A 22312-nucleotide genomic window follows, 5' to 3' on the forward strand; every position below is an offset into this window, starting at 1 on the left:
ATATAACAGGTAAAAGGCTTACTGGTCTATAATTACCATTATCTAAAGTACTATTCTTTTTATGCAGGGGTGTCACTTGTGCTAACTTTAATTGATCTGGAAAAATTGCAGTAGAAAAGGATTGATTGATGAGGTCTGTTTATGGAACAACTATTGTAGGTTATGCTAATTTAATCAGTTTACTTGAAATGCCATCAATACCCGTTGCTTTCATACAATTTAATTTATCTTTTTGCTTGCCAACAAAATCAATCTGTACTGGTTCAAAATTGAAATTTACATCATTGTTATCCTTATGCTCAGCTATTTTAATTATACTAGGATGTACCTTATTTACTGGAATACAATCATTTCCAATATTCTTGGCTACATTAACAAAAAAATCATTAAAAATGTCACATACATCTTGTTGGTCATATAAAAGAGTATCATTTTCACATAAAACTATATCCTTATGAGTGTTACTCCCCTTGTTAGTCAGAAAAGATTTAACAGTAGGCCAGAATTTTTTGGATTGGCAACCACCAACACACCTGTCAATGAAGTATTTATTAATAGATTTACGAGATATTTTAGTAACCAAATGCCTTTGTTTTCTGAAATTTTCCCATTTTAAGAAGATTTGTCTTTGTAATATTTATTTAAAAGCATTGTCTTTTTGTAAACTGCTTGTCTCAGCGCTCTATTCATAAAAGGGGCTGACCTTTCTCTAACCCTTTTCCTTCTAACAGGGGCATGCTTGTCAGCCACTTTAATAAATGCATTACTAAAATTGACATAATTGGTATTGACATTGCCACAACGTTCAAGGTTACACATAGCTTGGGAAAGATCTCTATTAAAATCATCAGTATCAAATTTCTTAAAGCTTCTGTAAGTACAAAAACGTTTCTTTAGTAGTGGTACCTCATGCATAAATTGTGCTCCGATAATATTATGAACATCACTTAAACCGCAGTTAACTAGGTACAAATAAAGTATCCATTTCTAACTAAAACATTGAACATATGTAACTAGAATGCTTTCGTTTAACAATACAAAATTCTAACAATATTTTCCGTTACTGTAAGGAACAGTTTTGTTACTGCAAAGAGAAATGCTGATCATTATAGTAAGAATTGTCACAAGATTAAGTATTTCAAAGTTAATTTTTTGTAATGTTTATTATAATTATATATTCAGTATACTAGACTTTGTGTTGAGTAAATATCCCAAAGAGTTATGTGCTATTTTAAACGTTAATGCAAAAAAAATTCTGTTACAGCAAAGACTTAAAGTAAATACTTCAAGTTTTATGACTGCTTTTTGAGGGGCAAATTTTCAGCCGATGTATGTAGCATTCTAGAGCAAAACATTTTTAATCAAACCACTTATTTTTATTTACCACAAAACGAATTTGTTTAAAGACGTCTGTTAATTTAGAAAAAATAATTGGTACTAATTAAATGCATAGTCATGATTGTTACACATGAAAACATAACTATGGTGATAGCTTAATTTAAGCCATGCATTATACCTTATTGCAACATTTTTAATCTTGATAAAATTTTCAAACAAGTTGTTTTACTCGTAAAATTCAAAATGATAATAAGTTTTCAATTCCAAACAATGAATACAAAAATGTATAAGATAATTTAAGAAGAAAAAAAAATCAAACTATTTATTTCAACATGCTATCAAAAATGAAACAACATTACTTACAATAGTAAGTATCTTAATTGTAACAAGTCTTTTACTCATCATAAGCAAAGTGATAGTAACTTAAGAACAATGGTTAATTAAAACACTTTCCATTAACACCAACGTTCCACTTTCAAACTCGAAACAAGTTCACAGTGTTTTATTCTGAGATTCATTCCATATTCATCGACTTTAAATTGGTTTGTATTTCCTATCGGCTTTGGCTCAGGTATTACAGTAACTAGTTGATCATAATCATACCGAGAAATGTCCTTAACTTATTTCGACAAATAGAAGCAGTTTGAATTCTTCGTTCCAACTTGGTGCATAGAAGTGACTTCCACCACTTCTTTATCTACTTCGATTACTTTTCCAGGATATGGTCTTCCGTTAAAGTTAATAATATTCATTCAAGGTGACTTTGATATCTGGTAATTCAAACTTTACTTCATTGGCATTTTCATAAATCATTATGCCACTAGTTTAATCTAATTCATCGACAGAATATTCATTTTCCATGAGTGTATCTGATTCTTTTTTATCAATATTTATGTTATCTGTCTCTAATTTTTTACTGTCAACATGTTCATTTTTCTCTTCCAATAAATGTCTATCTGCTAATGTTTCTTATGGTTTACATAATCAATGGGGTTGATTTTATTTGATTCAGATCTTGCTTCTTCAAGTGAACCTTTATCCTTCTTCATTTTGTTCCAGGGTTTCTCTTCATTTTCAAAACGGTTTGTTTTTCGAATTTGTCTTGGTTTAGGAATAGTTGTTACTACTTCGTCGTAATCATACCAAGCAATGTCGTTAATTGCTTTTGGCCAGTAAAAAGAGTTTTCGTTCTTTTAACACGTTTGTTTCATACAAACAACTCAAAAGTTCAGTTTGAGTTTTCTCCCTTTATCAGATTTTTTTTTTTACAATGAAAACCTGGTTTTGTGACAATTTTGTCCCTTGTTCAGTTTATTTTAATTGTTTGTATCATTGATACTAAAACGTTCATTGTCAGTTTTCGTGTTAACAGTACTGTAACATTCATTCTTTGTATTTGGCAATGTCTCATTCAATGCATCTGTGTCACATGTATCAGGCTTCCCACTCTCTTCTGTTTTATTTACTTTAGCTGTGTTTGGTTTTGGTTTTGTTACCATTATTCTTTGCATTTTGCAACGTTTCCTTCAATTTATCTGTGTCACATGTTTCAAGATTCCCACTCTCTACTGTTTTATTACTTCAGCTGTGGTTTTCTCGGTTTCGTTACATTCATTTGTTGTGTTTGGTAATGTTGCCTTCAATATATATGTGTCACATGTTTCAGGCTGTTCACTCTCTTCTTTTCTATTTACTTCAGCTGTGGTTTTCTAGGTTGTGTTACATTCATTTTTTAGTGTTTGGCAATGTTGCCTTCAATATATCTGTGTCACATGTTTCAGGTTTTTCACTCTCTTCTTTTCTATTTACTTGAGCTGCGGTTTTCTCGGTTTTGTTACAATCATTATTTGCATTTTGCAATGTTTCCTTCACACTATCTGTGACACATGTTGCAGGCTTTTCACTCTCTACTTTTCTATTTACTTCAGCTGCGGTTTTCTCGGTTTTGTTACATTCATTATTTGCATCTGGCAATGTTTTCTTCAATATATTTGCGTCATATGTTTCAGGCTTTTCACTCTTTACTTTTCTATTTAATACAGCAGTGGTTTTCTCGGTTTTGTTAGATTCATTATTTGAATTTGGCAATAGTAATATTTCCTTCAATGTATTTGTATCAGTGTCACATGTATCGGGCTGTTCACTCACTACTGTTCTATTTACTTCAGCAGTGGCCCTGCAGTATTTATCGGGAGTTATAAATGGCACTAAAGGTACACAATGATTAGGTACCCAGTGCTCAAGTGAATTATCTTGTCTATGACTTGTCCACCTAATATGGACTGGCTCTTAACTTGTTTGCGTACATGGCAATATTAATCTATTAAGATGATGTTTAATATTGACGTTACCTTTCTGAGGATAAACTGATCTTATTTGGAGTCTGAATTACACTTGCTAAAGCAAATATTTGCCAAATACCCATATATGCTTGGTCCTTCATTACAGATAATATTTATTTTCTATAAATGTCACGAATAATAGTTGCATTCAGATTCATCCCGGGAATAAAATAATCCGAGTTATGTCAAACTGGGAGCTCACGGATCTAACTCTATGACTACTTCCTAATCCCAGTTGCAAGTTTGCATCATGTAAGTATTTATTGTTTAGTAATGGTACAACCCATGGTTTGCGTGAGTTTTTGTCTGGATTCTTTTCATGGCTCATTAGTAGTATGTTTAAACTGGGGTCAATTTTAAAAGAAAGATCATTTATATACATGTTTGAGCTACCTGTGCAAATGTGTCTGAGTGAATTGAATTTCGTTCCAGCTGAACCCTGAACCTTATCAGAGTCTAACTGTGGTTAGACTGTTTGAATACTTTCATATTACTTGTATGACTATATACAAGTATGCAGTAGTTTTTGTTGTAGTGTTGACCTGTAAGGTATCACATCGAATTATATTTTAAGATCGGAATGTTAGAACATACGATTTCCATTTTTAATAATTTCAGAGCTCTATATACTTTTCAAATCGCTTAATGTATTGTATGAAAAAGCTTGTATATTTCTCTGTAAAAATAGTAAATGTATTTGCAGTATCACTTTCTAACATCTGATATATTTAATTATTTGTATTTGATATTTATAATAAACATAGTCGTTAAATAACTGAAATGAAAATCACTTCCAAAATAAGTCAAAATAGTGTTACTGATCATTGAGTGTGAACCAGATGTATAAAAAATGTTCCTTAAAATGTCTTTACGGTAACAGTAAAGACCTTTGTAGTAACGACATAACGAAAACATTGCTGCTTTGATACATTTGAGTTTAGAAACATTGAAATTTAACCAAATGTAGCGAGAATAATTTTTAGTGCAATTTAAAAAAACAACTTTATATTGAAATAAATGGTTATTCATACGATAACTGAACATTTATTTTGTTGAATGTATTTGCTGTAACAGATACCAGTATTTGCAGTAACTTTTACTGTTGAAATTTTATTATTTGACAATGTTTAATACCAATTTAATGATTACAAACAGGAAATAGTATCAACAGAAATCACCCAAAATGTCAACAAAATTACTTTATCTGCATCATTACTGATTTCATCAATAACTTAATAAAATAACTTAAATGTCTGTACAGTAACACCTTTTTGTATCTGCAGTTACAAAAAAGCTGTTATCACTTACACAAATATATTGTGTGCATTACCATGTCAACAATGAACTTCCTTTGAGAATTAAAATACACTGTAGGATGAGAACTTATCTTCATATCATATACTATATGATATGATGATTAGTTCTCATCCTACAGTGCATTTTAATTCTGAAATATTCCTATAATAGTAAGGACATAATGACAGAAACTACAAAGACAGGATGAAAACATACGCTGTACTTGGTTTACTTACTAACATATATTTTTGTTATTCTTTCTTCAAAATAAAACTGCTTTCTTGCCACCATTTTGACTATTAATTGTACCTCATAATTGAAGAGTCATATTGTATGACACTAAAAGTCTTAAGGGTATACTACACCAAGTGTTACTGCAAATAAATTTGTTTCAAATTTCGAGTGACAACTTTTAAGATCTGATATATATAATTAACAAACCAAATGGAATCATTGTTTATCTTTTTAAAAATCAGTAGATACCATTTTAACTGTTTGCAATGAAACACTAAACTAAAACGGACAGACAAAATCGTGACCTGAGTAAAAAGTACAAAATGTTATCAGAGGGACAAAAGAAAAGCACATATTTTGGGTATAAAAAATCGTTTTTTTTTTTTGTTTTTTTTGGGGGGGGGGGGGGGGGGGGGTAAAATTGCTGACATATTAGCGTGAATAACATTGCGACAAGAGTAACGGATGCTTTTGGCATGAGACCCCCTTTTGATCATTCGAAATAGTTGCAGGACAATGATTCTTTCAAAAAATAATTGCCTCATGTATGTTTGCACTCTGCATAAAAGTGACTGTGGATTATAAAAGCAATCCTTTCTAAATTGAGGTCATTAGGGCATACTGCATCAAAATGGTAGTTGTTCGAATTTTAATGTGTATTAGTCCCTAGCATAATGGAATTCAATTTAAACATTATCCAAATCATTTGAATGTTACTTTGTAAATTGTTTAGTCCTTGGACAGACAGTGTAATATAAAATTCGACAAAACATTTATCAGCAAATGCACGTGGCACAACATTGTGGAAACATTAATCAAACAATAGCCTAGACATATAAGAATCTGTCGAAATTTAGTCAGAAAAACCCATTGTATTAAATTGAAATTGCCTTTTTCAAATAAGATGGTTTGCCTTTCATCATTGTTTCATCATACATCCGTTAACCGTACATAATCAGCCCTTTCTCATAAAAACTTGAGATATAAAATAAATAGCTAAACCTTAATAAAACCATTGTAAAATCTATACATTGGAATCTCCTTCTGAAACACATGACTTCGTTTCTTGTATATTCCGAAAGAGAATGCATTATTTTCCATAAAAACATCGCATTATTTGGCTGCTGTGGTAAAATTGCTCTTATCCGTTAAGACACGTCAACGTTGATCTACCTTATGTTACATTTTGTTGCTGGTATGACAATATATTGCTTTTTAAAATGTACTGTGTTTGTTTAAACATTATAGAGTTTCTCTGCGATTAGGAATCGGAAGGTTTTGATTTGAGCAGATGTTCGATGGAAACAATATTTACACTCTTCAAAATGTATAGAAAAGTACAATTGAAAGTGTTTAACGGTGATCAAACCGTTGTATATTTTTATGTTACATAGAACATTGGAAAAAAGATCTGTCAGGAAATAAATCTTGAATAATTGTAAAGAACGATCGCAGATAACACCTCTTTAGGCGCAAACGGAAATTATTCTTAGGCATCAGTTTTTGGCTGCTCTTCATATTGTTTATCGCAAAATAGCGCTCAAAATATAAATAAAATTTTTAATCGTTAAATGTGTGGACAAATCATAATGCACAATTATACTTTTGAAATATAATATATTTTAAAGGGGCATTTTCACGTTTCGGTAAATTTACAAAATAAAAAAAAAGTTTCAGATTCGCAAATGTTCGTTGTATTTATGATATTTGTGAGGAGACAGTAATAATGAACATTTACCATGCTCTAAAATTTTCATTATATGCAGTTTTTAACGATTTAAAACCCTGAAAATTATAAAGCGTTGCAACGCAAAACGATTGAATAATTTGGAACGTTTTGTTGTTGTTATTATATTTTGTGAAACTACGAAAATTGCTTGTAAATAGTATAAAATTCATCACTCATTCTATGAGCACGGATGGCCGAGTTGTCTAAGCGATAGACTTTTACTCCAGGGGTCAGTGGTTCGAGCTCAGTTGAGGTTGACTTTTTTTCTTTCTTTAATTTTATTCTGTCTATTAACTGAAGATGTTTAGATCCAATGTTTGCATACATCAATATATAGCATTTAATGACAAACTTTAATTCATTGGAAGGCCCCTTTAATACTGTGGAATATACTTGACCGTTTCCATCAATATCCGATAATTTGATCTAATTTCAGTCGTGTGAATGATAGACCCGTTCAGCATTATACAAGTTACATATAGCTTTTGCTGTATAGAAAACTGTGTTTTTTCAAAGTTTAATGAATGAACATGTATAAAAGTGGTTTACAAAGACTGACTAAAATAGTCAACATATAAACTTGAATATAATCAGTGTTATCCGAATCTCAACAACTTTTGAAAACACAAATCTAATATGCAGGTACAAACAACGCTTAGCCATTGTATCCACCATATCTACTTCAATAATAACAGTGGATACGTGATGTGATTTGGAAAGTATATGCACCAGCTTCGTTTGAACCTATGTATTAGTATTTTAGCACAATATGGAGTAAGTCAATTGTATCAATCAGGGGCGGTTCCATGGTTTCTGGTTGGGGGGGGGGGGGGGGGCTGTATATTGAAAGATTTGCTGGGTGTCCAGGGGGCCGCTAGGGCCACTGGTGAGTGCAGGACACAGCCCTGCTAGGAGTCTGGACGCTCCACGATTTTAGTGATTTTGAAGTCTTTGACAACCAATTCTTGAGCATGTCACGCTTTATGAGTTTAAATAGGTGATTTAGATCTAGTTTAGTGTGAAACATCACATGAATTGATTTTACTTTGGCGATTTTAGGGATTCGCCTATGTATATAACTATGAATTATCTAAAAATGATAAAGCAACGTAAACAAGTCACGTAATAATAATGTTGCTGTTGCTTATACCTAACTGATACGTAAAACAATCTGAACGACATAATATTTAATAACAAACGATATTTATTTCCACTCACATTGCTCTAACATAAACGTACGAATGCTAGTCAAACTTGTTTTATTGTGTTGTTTTTTTCTGTTTACGTTTCAGATGTTATTTCCAACTGTAATAAGACTATTAAATAAAAAAAATCTTGCAATTATGCATTTATCATGATGTCTTTAAATTATCTTAGTTAGTTTAATTCAAATTAAGTTGGTATAATTGAATAATCTAAATGATCACAAACAGAATATGAAATGCTAAATCAAGAGTTTAGAGTTAACACAAATAATTGTGATCGGGTTCGTGGAAACAAACAACTGCATAGGTCTCATTGGTGAAAAATAAAACAGTTCGAATGAGTGAGATTTTTTACCCGAGAACGGCCGCGTTTGATACACAGCGGAATTGGTGATCATTTAGCGTGTCGCATTGTTATCATTGTTATCATGCAGTGTACCTTTAACAAGGTTTAACATTGCACGGTTAAAATAGTGTAGTGCTATCACATATATGTAAACACGCACTTGTACTTTAAACCTCATAGTTTTAACTTCAAGGCAAAGTAACAAAGATACAAAGTTTTATATTTTATCGGGTTAGAGACAGTCTGAAGTGAAAACAAATCAGGAGGGAAGTTTTCTGAATAGACCGAAAGCGTGATAAAGCTATTTAATTCTAGGATCACATACGTATGACACACATGTCTACGGACCACCACAAGGAGGGGGAGAGGCATGAGAAACATGCGGTGCTCCTTGCCATGGACGGAAGTGAACACGCGGACTATGCCTTCAAATGTACGTATAAATCTGCAACGTCACTATACCATCGTATACAGATTTTTCGTGCGAAAACGGGTATTACAACATATACGGCAGACATAGATCCAGACATACCATCGCAGTTATGTAAGGAGCTACACTGTTCGCGTCAAAGTCACACGAGGATTCGTGGTCTCATGGGCGGATCTTAAAGTGAAGGTGCAGAGTTATATATCTGGAGATATGACCTAAGGCCCATTTTCGCATAACGCGGTTCATTTATTAAAATTTATTTTAATTGATAAAACATTATAAGTAAAAGCGATACAGGTCTACAGAGTGAATGTACATGGGCTGAAGTGTTAACTTATCATGTATGAACATATGCCGTTTAATTGAATACTCATGAATGTAAAGTGTGCATGTGCATAATCTGCGTTCTTTCTTCTGCTCTACACTTTGTGACCTATATAGCTTTACTTATGTTTACTGTGCACTGTTTATAGAAAGCCATTTATTGAACATTGTAGTTCATCTCTTTGTATATAAACACGACGTTATAATTTCTTACTTGAAAAAGATCAATACTGCTTAATTTGTAAGGTATTTTTGGTAGATGAATCTCATTTTTTACTAACAATAGTTTTTTGAAAACCTAGCTTTGATTCTATAAATAAAACGCAAAAATGAACTTTATACTGTCAGATGAACGCATCATTGCATCCAGAGCAAGAACATGTCATTATATGTAAATAAAGTGACGCATCTATTTGTATCTAGGATAACATACATGTTTAAACATAGGTAAGCATGCATGAAGATGTACATAAAATATAAATTGTGATATTCTATTGCAATTTTTATACATTTTATTTCAACATTCGTTAACGATACTAATATATTTAAGGTAGTTTTGAATGTTCGATTGTAATAACTCTATTTTTGAGTAGCTGTGTACATTTGTTCAATGTCTAACTGCGGTACAATTTGTTATGTGCAAAAGCAAGATATTAATAAACTCTTATTTCTGTCTTTACGTCCGTCCGCCCGCTATCTTTCACCCGTCCGTCCGCCCGTCTTTCGGTCTGTCTGTCTCTCCGTTGTTCCGTCCGTCCATCCCTCCCTCCGTCTCTCCGTTAGTGTGTATGTGTGTCTTTGTGTGTGTGTCTGTATGTCTGTTTGTCGGTCTGTCAGTCGGTCGGTCGGTCTGTCGGTCGGTCGGTCGGTCGGTCTGGCGGTCGGTCTGTCTGTCTGTCGGTCGGTCAGTCGGTCGGTGTACCCGTAGAATCAAGATTTGTATTGCTTTTGTTTATTATACTTTATAAATTCAACGATTTATTTTTTTAATACCGGTATAAAGCTGTTTGAAAATGTCCTGTTGGTAAACCCTTGTATGAGCTTGACAACTAATTAAGAATTCCAAAGACCAGAAAACATCGAACATTTAACCAGTAAAAATAATTGGTAACACACACATGTTCACAATATAAATTTAATCTTCGTTTGTACAAATTTATGAGCAATTCGTATTTATTGATATTTATTTATCAGTTGAGCAATCTCACGATGCCTATACCACGTGACTTTTTAAGATCTGTGTTGGGAGAATAAAGCGCGACCCAGTTAACATATTTAATGATGTCTTTTTAAAATTTTCACCATTTTTAATGGGATAAAGTGGAGAGCCCGCTCATTCGTGAGAGTTTTCCATTGATATCATAATATTTTAAACAAATAAGTATTTTTTCAGTAAAGTGCAACCGCGCGTTTGTTATATGAAGTCCCCACACTGATCCGACATTTTCCTAAACGTTCAAACGCGCGGTTGTACTTTGCTGAAAAAATACTTATTTGTTTAAAAAGATTATGATACCTATATAAAACTTTTACGAATAAGCGGGCTCTCCACTTTATCCTATTAAAATGGTAAAATATTTAAAAAGAGATCCTTAAAAATGTTAACTGGGTCGCGCTTTATTCTCTCAACACAGATCCGAAAAAGTCACGTGGTATAGGCACCGTGAATCTAACTGTCTACACTGACATAATGATAAGGTTTCTCTTTTTTGTTTCCCGCGAGTTGCAACCGAGAATCCCTTGTCTGCATTCCCAGCCACTTGTTCGTGTCTCTTGCGTTATGTCATAGTCATCTCGATACCGGGACTGCCATGTTATGTTACGGCATCTGACAGTTATTGATTAAAACGCAGGAAAAACGAAGTAAATTCTGTGATTTTCACGTGATGATCTATCCTTTGTAATAGTTTTTTTCAATGGATGAAGTCTAAAGAAGTTTATGCGTACTTGGGTTGATCTTTTGCAGTATAATGAATCTAATTAATACCCTTTCCGCGTGTTTAACAAAATGAAAACCCCATCATTGCGTGCTGTTACATGGATCAAAACGAGAAGTGTTCAACTAGTTGAAAATACAATAGTGTTTGGTTAAGACTGTTATCATGCACACTATACCAATTACTAGAAAATAAACACTTACCATTATGAAACTTCAAGAAGAAAATTAATATTTTTTGCCTTTTTAAAGTCTATTATATGCTGGCTTGAAACTGTGGTAGCCGCTCTTATTATATCATAGAGAAGACATATGCCACATTTTTTGAGGCAAACACGAGAACACATCAAAGATATAATATATCGGCAATGTTAGTAGAAAAATAAACAACGTTTACACCTGAGTGTCTGGTAATAGAAGGCACAGAGTAAACGTGCATTGCTAAAGCAAGAGTACACCACACAACCAATACTAGATTTGAAGGTTGATGGTTAAAGAATTTTTTTCTACAGAGGACACATAGTTTTGAGCATTACCGTGGAGAAAGGAAATAGATAGCACTAATAGAAATACAGGTTGCTGATAACAATATGTAAGTGTTTAGCTTTTCTACTAAGACACAAATATGTGCAGAATGATTCTCGAAAGTCTTTAGTTTTTCTACTAAGACACAAATATGTGCAGAATGATTCTCGAAAGTCTTCAGTTTTTCTACTAAGACACAAATATGTGCAGAATGATTCTCGAAAGTCTTTAGTTTTTCTACTAAGACACAAATATGTGCAGAATGATTCTAGAAAGTCTTTAGTTTTTCTACTAAGACACAAATATGTGCAGAATGATTCTCGAAAGTCTTTAGTTTTTCTACTAAGACACAAATATGTGCAGAATGATTCTCGAAAGTCTTTAGTTTTTCTACTAAGACACAAATATGTGCAGAATGATTCTCGAAAGTCTTTAGTTTTTCTACTAAGACACAAATATGTGCAGAATGATTCTCGAAAGTCTTTAGTTTTTCTACTAAGACACAAATATGTGCAGAATGATTCTCGAAAGTCTTTAGTTTTTCTACTAAGACACAAATATGTGCAGAATGATTCTCGAAAGTCTTTAGTTTTTCTACTAAGACACAAATATGTGCAGAATGATTCTCGAAAGTCTTTAGTTTTTCTACTAAGACACAAATATGTGCAGAATGATTCTCGAAAGTCTTTAGTTTTTCTACTAAGACACAAATATGTGCAGAATGATTCTCGAAAGTCTAGCATAGCAATCCTAGCATGTAATTATGTTTTCAATGTACTGTACACAAATGCGCATTTTTAGATAATTCTTGAATGAGATTTATACCTCTTGCATTTTATTGACTTAAAATCCGTTCAATTATTTTGCGTTAGGTTCTTGTGTCATAAGATATTATCTGCACGTTGCAAAAGCTTTAATGCCAACTAGTTTTCTTCCACGTATCAGTATCATCTAGAAATCATATTTGTCGCGTTTTTCCATGTATTTGATTAATGACACAGACATTATTTACGTTTAATCTCAGTGTAACCGTGATACTGGCCTATTGTATGTTTAATTCTAGCGTGTTTTTGTCATACGATAATCTTAAGCGAGTTGAACACGTTCGAATGGCAAAGGATCATGTTACAATTAGTTTGATGAGATACATTATTTAATTAACCATCCATGTTGATAATACGAAACAGAACTCCACACCAATTTTAACCAATCTTGCACATATTGTCTGCCATCAAATCGATATAAGCGACGTCAAATTTACATCAGCTTTATCGAGATAAAATAAAGCTATTGCCGTTTGTTTAATAAAACGTATAATCGAATATGAAAAGTGACAATGTTACTTGTGTTTAAGTGCAAATGCTCCGGATGCAAGAGTATCCGAGTATTTAAGCAAAAATAGACCAGAACTTTTTTAAATTTTAGACAACAAAAGGACAGTTTGGCCCAGACATATACATTTGAGGTTCAATATTAACCGTATTGGGCCAGTGAAAAACAACTCTTTGCAAGCAATTTTCAAAATTGTATTTGTTGCACTTGATTTACTTTGATAGTTAGAATACAACAAAATGAAAACTAAACGAATGCTTACACACCTTCTGCCTGTCATATTTATAACATCTAGTATTGGTTGGTACATTTTGATACGTTTAAATTGGTATCTCGGACGTTCAAGTACAAAAATAATAGTTATATAAAATCAATTTGATTCTAGCCATAACGACGGTTAATTAAGTATACTTCGCCTACCTTTACATGTCACAGCGGAAAGATTTTCATGCATTACTACCGGTACCGATTACTTTGTTCAATCATGAACTTCTTATTATTTTTGTAATGACATCAAGAGGGTTCTCATCTAGAATGAGATTGTTGATCCCAAAATCGAATTGAGTTTGTTGCAGCTCTATTTGAACAACTACTATTGTAGCTGCTCCAAACTTTATAGTGACATCTCGATCGTGTTATGTTACAGTTTCTTCAATAAAAACGCAAAGCTACTATTTTCGACTCTTTAAATGTAAAAAATGAGCCTTTCAGCCGTTTTCGTCCGAACTTTTTACCAGCTTCAATCAGAAATAAACGAAACGCACGAAAAAGCCCTGCAAGTTGGCCAATTTATGATGCTCACCAACATATTTATGTCTCTTCAATGGGTAGGAGCCTTGTCAAATCTTTTTATATCTTGACAACTTTCCGTTTCAATCTTGCTTCAGGGTACATGGATCACCTCCACAAACCGAGCCACTACGTGGTGATGTTACACGTGCCCGAAAGACACGCATTCATGGTCGGACGTAAGTACCGGACGTTTTAGGACAAGGTCGCACATAGTTTGTGGTGTTGTTTGAGAGCAAATTATTGTATCAAAATGAACAATACCAATAACATGTATGTCCTTGTGGCGGAAAGTTGGTGTAATAAGATTTTGTTTAACTAATTTGCATCTTGAATCGCTTGTATATTTATATTTTATGATAAAAAAAAACATGTAATACATCTTTGTGAAAAATATAGTAGTTGATTCAGAAAACGTTAATTGTAAATTCCAACCTTATGCATTAAAGTATACCTTCTTGTATCGGGCATTATTATTTTTCTGATTATGAAATACCATAAATATTAAAGTAAAGTTTCTAACCCCACAAGTTCATGTTTAAATCCCGTTGTTAAATTGAGCATACTGGCGTTGATGTGTACATCAGTATAAGAATACGAAAGACAATCGATGTCATGCTTTCTGCTTTTTAGTTAAAACACTTGAATTATGTTGCATATGAATGACATTCCATGCATGACAATAAATGCCATGCCTATCGCTAAATAATTCAAACACATATGATATTCATTCGTGGCCACGCCTATCTACTGCTAACAGCGCTAGGTGGCACTGCGGACGTGCAGTCGATCACCCTTATGATGAAGGAGGAGGAGCAGAAGGAGAGAGCGCTGTTGGAACGGCTCGCTCAGAAACTCAAGGATGGTGGGGTAAGATTGACACCTGAATTGTGTTTACACGTTCATTAATTATTGTCAAACACTGCGTTCTGCAACTTTTTAATGACACATTTGGCATCCAAAAAGTGCACTTTTAAGCTTATGTGCTGCATCGAAGCTAACGGTGTATGCTTCTGGAAGCTAAAAATGGAAAATCCGGCAAAGCGTCGACACAGATGGGTTTATTTAACTAATAATAATCTTAATACAACGGAAAATATAACGTTGTCTTTTATTCTAATGAACAACTGATACAATGTTTTACCGTTAAAGATAGTATTTTTTCGGAGTAATTACGTATAATAAAGGAATGGGGAATACAATTTTTATTTAAAGATATTTAAATATTAAATTGTACCCCACATATATTTCTTTTGTTTAAATTGCAATAACAAAAAGTATTGATATACAGTGAAATGTATTGTTTGTCTTAATAACATAATAAGTCGAACATAAAAAAACAAAACTTGCGAAAAGTAACGTTAGCTTCTCTGGTTTTAAAAATCATCGTTTTCAATAGACACATGCTTCTTGTGAGTCATTGAAGCTGATTGATTGACGAACATATGTGTTAGGATGACAAAATATAATGATAATTAATATCAATCTGGTATTCAATGAATTTGAGGCATTTTACGAGCATTATATATAAATATAGTTGTGTTTACTCATACTGCGAATTATGTGGGATCAGCGAAATGGCCGGGCTTTCAGTGACCGTCAGGGGGCTTATATCATAAGTCTGAGACATTCTTTCTGTATTTTGATTTGTATAGTATGCACAGGAACTTTCACTAATACAAACATTTCCAGAGAAAACTTAGTCGCTTATATTTGAAAAGCTTATATTGCTTGTTCTGAAAAAAAACACAAATTGTGAAACCCGTGGAAGCGTTTAAGGGGGGGGGGGGGGGGGTAAAAACAGATGACACAACACACACTCTAACGGAAAGCCAACTACAACAACAGCTCACCATGACCATTTTGTGTTCAGGTTAGCTAAAAAGACGAATGTCCAATCAGCTTTAAGAACATCGGGATTCTGAATTTGTTGCGCAGGTGGATATAAAATCATTAGTTCTGTATCGTGCCAAGAATTCTATTGATTAAAAATCTTATTATGTGTTTTTGTGTTTTTATCCCTTAGTCCCTGTTACTCTTTAGTTTATCTGTTTTTGATTGATTGTGTCGATATCAATCAAGTAATTATTAATTGATTCATTATGATACAAGTTTAAGTAGAGTATGCTAGCCTGAATATACATATAATACACCCATCTTTTGTGGTGGCGTTCATGATAATTTGAAATTGTTACACATTCTTTGCAAACCAGTCGAATGTTATGCAGTTGACTGAAAAATAACAACACTTAGTCAACAAACTACATATTTCCATATCATTCTTCTTTGGAAACCAGTCGAATGTAACTCAGCGGGTTCAAAAACTTTGACAACAAACTAAAGATTACAATTAAGTGTTTACAAATCGTTCAAATATTTACACATGTAATAAACGAAATCCTCTTGTTTTGGTTCAGTATATAATGAATAACTTTTTTATGTAATAAATTATTGTTTATATATATTGAAATCAAATGTTAAGAATCAAACAAACGAGGCCACGTGTTTCTAACGACATCTGTGTTCTCCGCCTCAACAATTGTATAATCGCATAAGGAGAATCATTATTTGCAGCAGCCGCAGAAAAATCGTCAAGATAAATTTCATCATCACCGTGTTTATAATTATCATTAACATAATTAGAATCAGTCTCTTCTATTTCCTTCTGATAAGATTATAAAAATCACAACAAGCCATTAACACGCAATCCAAATAAATATAATTGTCTTTGATCCATGTTAATATCACATATTTTGGTGTCGTTTTTTATAATTTATAAGACTGTCGATAAAACAGAAGAAGACTATTTAACGAGGATGAGGTATGGAGGGAGAATCTCGATGGTGTACAACTCCATCCAACTATGGTATTCAATTCAAAGTAAGGTTGTTACCAATCTGTCAAGAAGTGGCACCAATATGCGGTGCTAAAAGAACGTTTCCGTTTACCGAAACACCTTTCGGAGGAAGGTGTTTTTTCTCGATTTTAAGTAAAACAATATGTATATTGAAGACAAAAAACTATTAGGGCTTGTAGCAAAAATACACTTCTTAACTAGATGAAGCAATATTTAGCACGTATTTCTCTTGATTCAAAATATAGATTTAGCATACATTCACTCACTCAATGACATTTTTTAGCCCCAATTAATGTGCAATCATAATCATTATAGAAGCATTAACCAGTTAGGCGTCATGTGTATGGTAACAACTACGCAGTTACAAAAGTAATATTGATCTTCAAAATAGTGCAAAAGTCTGAACAATTTATTCTTAGAGAAGGAACTAGATATAAATATTGCTTTTAATACCAATGTTTCCCTTGAATTTGTAAACGTCAAACCATGCATAAAACGCATGCAATCAAAATTGTTGTGGAGAAAAAATCTCTTAGTATCGTGGACGAAGTTTTATTTAAAACTGAACTTTCAAAATTATTATTTAAATTCATACAAGTTAGTCTTGCGAGTTGTACAACCATTGTTATATGTTTTGCTTCAAGGAGTGTGTGTTGTTAGCATGCAAACAACATTGCTTATATTTTAGTTCTGTAAAACAATAAAATATAAAACATATAAACTGTTAATTTAAGGAGAAACCGCATTGTTAAATATCGGGCAGGTTTAACGTTTTTGAAATAAAAAAAGTTTCCATTGACATGTACGTAATTACTTCTCATAGCATACAGCAAGAGAGTTAACATGTAAAAAACATAACAATAATACACAAACCATGACATTTCAGACAGGCGTAAATAATTCTGCAAATTTGTCTTCGTAGATTGGCGGTAAAGTGAAAAGCGTTGCGGGTCGGCCAGGAGAGGTGATAGTGGCGGTAGCAGACGAGGAGAAGGCTCTATTCGTAATCTGCGGGTCACGTGGTAAGGGCACGTTGCGACGAACGTTTTTAGGTTCCATTAGCGACTACGTGCTGCACCATTCACACGTACCCGTGTTCATATGCAAACACAAGGACTTCCAAAAAGATCTTGGGTTGGGGTCTCCGTCGCTGAAGCACAATGAATCGCAAAAGGAGGAAAGAACGAGGACGGCTTCCGAGGCCAAGGAATAAAATATAGACTTTGGTGCAAATGATTTTTATTTTCATTCCAATTGTCTCTATGCGTCATTGTTCAGAAAATGTGTTATAAAAAACATGTATACATTTTGTATTTTAAGGAACTTGATCATAGATTGGGCATGTTTTAAATTGTGTAGACAAATGCCTTAAATTGCTAGATTGTAACCGCGGAACTGTAAAGTTCGATTATTAAAAAGAGAAATAATTTTTTGAAGAAATAAAAGAGGTTGTCATTAGTGGGGATCGATCTAGTCTGATTGCATTGTATGGCCTTTGCCTAAACCCATCGGTCATTCGTTTTTTACGCATGGTCGGTCATTTTATTGTTAATATAAGTGATTTACATATTGGAACGAAATAGAAAGAAAACAATAGAACCATTCCTGATTGTTGTTTCTATTTCGCGTTTTTAATTCTTTGTAGCTTAATCAATATCATATGATAATATTTTATCAACTAAACAGTAATATCAGAATGAGTTTGTGTCATTACTGGTATACGTTTATTTCCTTTGAATTGTTTATATGTAACAACCCAAAGTCTGTTACAAACTACAAAACTATGCTGTTCTTATTTACCTGTATTAAAGCAGGCCATGTATTTGGTGTGGTTTAGTTTATATATGCGTTTCGCAAAGTTGCAAAATTGTCATTTAGGCAAAAAAGGCAACCCTTTTCATAAAATGAAAAAAACAATATTTACTTGTTTAAGTGAACATACGTTAGCTACTTAATGTGTAGAGTGTATGTTTTGTGAAATAATGCAAATGTTATACCTGATACATATACACACATATTATGCACATTGTTATATATCATTTCTACTTGCTGTAGAGCTATTCCTGGTTTAATTACTCTGTATTGTCATTTTCAACTACAACAAATACCATTATTTACACATTTAATCTTCTGTCAGGTCCATTGAAATGCTGCATAGCCTGCAATCATAGAACTTATTTATAGATGTTGATCTATATCGTTTCTTGAACATTACATATCATATGGCAGCAAACAATATTAAAACCCCTTTTAAGTGAGGCAAGTGAAACTCGTTAACCTTAAAGAGATTAGAAGTATATTGCTGTTCTAAATGAAGGCACATTGGCACTGCCATCAATCGATTATGATAGTTCAACGCATCAACTGCCCTTTAATTGAATACCGATTTCTACCGAATATTTTATTTAAATAACAAAGTGTATGATGTCAATCGTAAATCCGTTCACCTTATTACAGTTAACGAAAATGGCGGCGACAGCATCTGTTATTCAAGAGGTACCAAGATACAAGGAAGTGCGTGTAGGTGTAAGTTACCAGAAAGCGATCAAAATAAAGTGCATAATCTAGTAAAATTCTTAGAACAGCAGAGTACAACGTGTTAATACTACGAGCGAGATATTAAAGCCAGAAACAATTTTCGATAACACAAGAAAATCAAATCTAATAAATCAAAAGCTCGTGATTCTTTCGGAAGTGATGAATAAACGTTTCTATGGAATGCACAAGCTAACATTAGCTTTTCGTTTGAAGATTAACGAAGGCTGGCTCATTATTCCCATAATGATGGAGCTTTGCGATGTTTCAGTAATTTGTTGTCACATAGATGCCATCTTTGATAATCGGTGGTGCAAAACAGATACGTTTCGAATTAATCATGGGAAAACACTACTGTCAATACAAATGAAAATTTCATGTATATAACCTTGAGCATTATGAAACCGAAGAGACACTCAATTTTGTTTAAAATGTACATGTTCAGTCTTCGCAATACAAAGGCACAAATCGTAAAGTTATCGCCACGATTGATAATATCCTCATAATTATATTATCGACTCATCTAAATTTGCGATTACCATTGATTCGCCGTTTTTTGTTACGTTACCGGATGCGAGGTTTGTTTCAGTGAATGTGCGATTGTTATTTTTTTTAATAATGCGTTTAAAAAAAAGGTTAAACGTGTTGTAACTCAATTTACAAAAACATAATATTGTCTAAACTCAATAATATCCAATAATTGATTTCAATATATTTTATTTGAAAATCAGATTTCATGAATGTTTTCTATCTTCTGCTGTTATAGAACACGGAATGTCACAAAGTAATGCGGTAAACTAACGTTGCAATTGCCAGGTACAACATATGTGGAACTGCTTGTGAAGTGTACTGTCAGGCTTTCGGACAATCTCATGGCAAGATTCAAGCGAGCTGGCCTTAATCCTCCATTCCCCAGGATTTCATTCGTTCTGAAATGTATGTGGACAGTTACTGAGATGCGTCTATTAAAGATGATGTATGCACAATTGCATAAGTATATGAAATAACGAATTGAAAACAATCAAAACAAAATATGTGAATAAGTGAATAAGAAACCAGAACAAAAATTAGTAGAATTGCTGCAGGTAAGCAAGTCAATAACCCAAATGTATATGAAAATTTACCTGCATATAAATATGAGCAATATAAGAGTAAGCAATCGAGTTGAAAAATAAAACAATCCAAGAATTAATGTCTGGTCGCTCTTTAATACCTGTATTTTGCAGTTCGGGAGATGAATCAATTGATGATAAGGTCAGATGCTGCGTGGGCAATTTGTTCACACCAAAGGAGGTGCTCGGAGAAACGTCACGTATTTTCACTTAATTTGCATACTGTAATAGTTTAAGAAATGGAAAACCATGTTTTTTGTTTAAACGTATTCATTTTAGCTCGATTGCATCGTAAGCCTTAGGCTTTTTAAAACACTATTGCGTCCGTTTCCGGGGTAGAACCAATACTTTTTGGAAGATCTAAAGAACACTTCCACAGTGGGGATCGAACCCTTGACCTTTCGGTCGCTAGGCGGACACAGACTCCACTACTCCACGGCGACCACAGAAAGCCTTGTCTGCATTGGACCAATTTAAACTACCGTATAACCATGTCATATCGCATTAATATAAAGAGAACACGAGAAATAACAAATTGTCATGTTTTTGTCTGCAGATCACTAATTTTTAAGTACTTGTTACAGTGACATTTCGGAACCCTATTATCCAATAGTTTTTCATAGCATTTTGCGCAAAGTATCAGCATTACTCCATCCTGCGGTGGCTATAATTGCAAATCGTGATACATCGACTATCTTCGGAATCCCACGTAAGATAGGGCTCGTGTCAAATGGTCGCTATCTTGGCTTGTATTACTACTTTACTACCCAAAATGCCATAAATCTATTGTTATAAGGTTGTATACGACGCGCGTTGAACTATCGTTAAACTTTCTATCGCAACTTTGATATTACGAGCAATGTTTACTTTCATTCATGATGCATGATTACCTATTATCCAAATGATTTACTTTTCCAACATTGTTTAATCACGTCAGTGTCCACTTTTGCAAACCAAACCGAAAGTGAAAATGGATCCATTACGTTTCGCGATGTAAACACTAAATATTTGTTCAGTTTGTGGAAGCGAATCGATCATAGACGATATCATATTTATGCAATACAGACTATAATTACCGATGAAGTACTGGCTAAAAATACATGACAGGTCACGTATAACAAATGTAATCAAAATAATGTTTGGGGTGATTATTACTATAATTCATGTATGCGTTTGATACAATTGGGTGTATCTATTTGTAAATACCATGATGTTATTAAATTAAAAGTTTTTCATAAATTATCATTTTATGTTTTTATCCCCACGTTTTTCGGAGAAAAAGTGGGGATATTGTGGTGATGTGCGTCTGTCCGTCCGTCCGTCCGTCCTGGCCACCTGCTCCTCCTACACTATTAGCACCAGAACCTTGAAACTTACATACATGGTAGATATGTGCGACGGTGACAGTGACGGCATTTTGATCTGACCCCTGGGTCCAAAGTTATGGGGGTTGGGGCGGGGCCGGGTCAGAGATTTTCACTCATTTTTTAATGTAATTTTACATTAACTTCATCATTTCTGCACCGATTTACTTCAAATTGATACTGAGCCTCTCTTATGACAATACGGTCAATCTCAGCTATGCATGGCCCCATTACCAACCCTGGGGCGCCCCGCCCCCATAGGCCATGCCGACATAGGCCACGCCCACCCAAAATTGTCTTTTACTATAACTTCTTTATTTCTACACCGATTCACTTCAAATTGATACTTAACCTCTCTTACGACAATACGGTCAATCTCAGCTATGCATGGCCCCATTACCAACCCTGGGGCGCCCCGCCTACACAGGCCATGCCGACATAGGCCACGCCCACCCAAAATTGCCTTTTACTATAACTTCTTCATTTCTACACCGATTCACTTCAAATTGATACTGAACCTCTCTTATGACAATACGGTTAATCTCAACTATGCATGGCCCCATTACCAACCCTGGGGCGCCCCGCCCACATAGGCCACGCCCAACCAAAATTGCCTTT

At 33.7% G+C, this 22312-nt stretch overlaps 1 protein-coding gene across 3 annotated transcripts in view; it reads left to right on the forward strand.

Annotated features, from left to right (window-relative positions):
• The window catches only part of LOC127878679 (universal stress protein Sll1388-like), a 131766-nt gene that overhangs the window by 31079 nt on the left and 78375 nt on the right, over positions 1 to 22312 (forward strand). Inside the window, exons 1-4 of one of the 3 annotated variants that reach the window (XM_052425232.1) lie at positions 8631 to 8923; positions 13925 to 14005; positions 14587 to 14696; positions 17606 to 18507. The exons of 1 other annotated variant lie outside the window; for it this stretch is intronic. In XM_052425232.1, the coding sequence (XP_052281192.1) occupies positions 8818 to 8923; positions 13925 to 14005; positions 14587 to 14696; positions 17606 to 17896 (588 nt within the window). In that variant the 5' untranslated portion in view covers positions 8631 to 8817 and the 3' untranslated portion in view covers positions 17897 to 18507. Of the gene's footprint in view, positions 1 to 8628; positions 8924 to 13924; positions 14006 to 14586; positions 14697 to 17605; positions 18508 to 22312 lie in introns of those variants that run through there. One more of the 3 variants, XM_052425211.1, reaches the window with a different exon arrangement.

This window comes from Dreissena polymorpha, chromosome 1 (genome assembly GCF_020536995.1).
Source record: "Dreissena polymorpha isolate Duluth1 chromosome 1, UMN_Dpol_1.0, whole genome shotgun sequence".
Taxonomy (NCBI): domain Eukaryota; kingdom Metazoa; phylum Mollusca; class Bivalvia; order Myida; family Dreissenidae; genus Dreissena; species Dreissena polymorpha.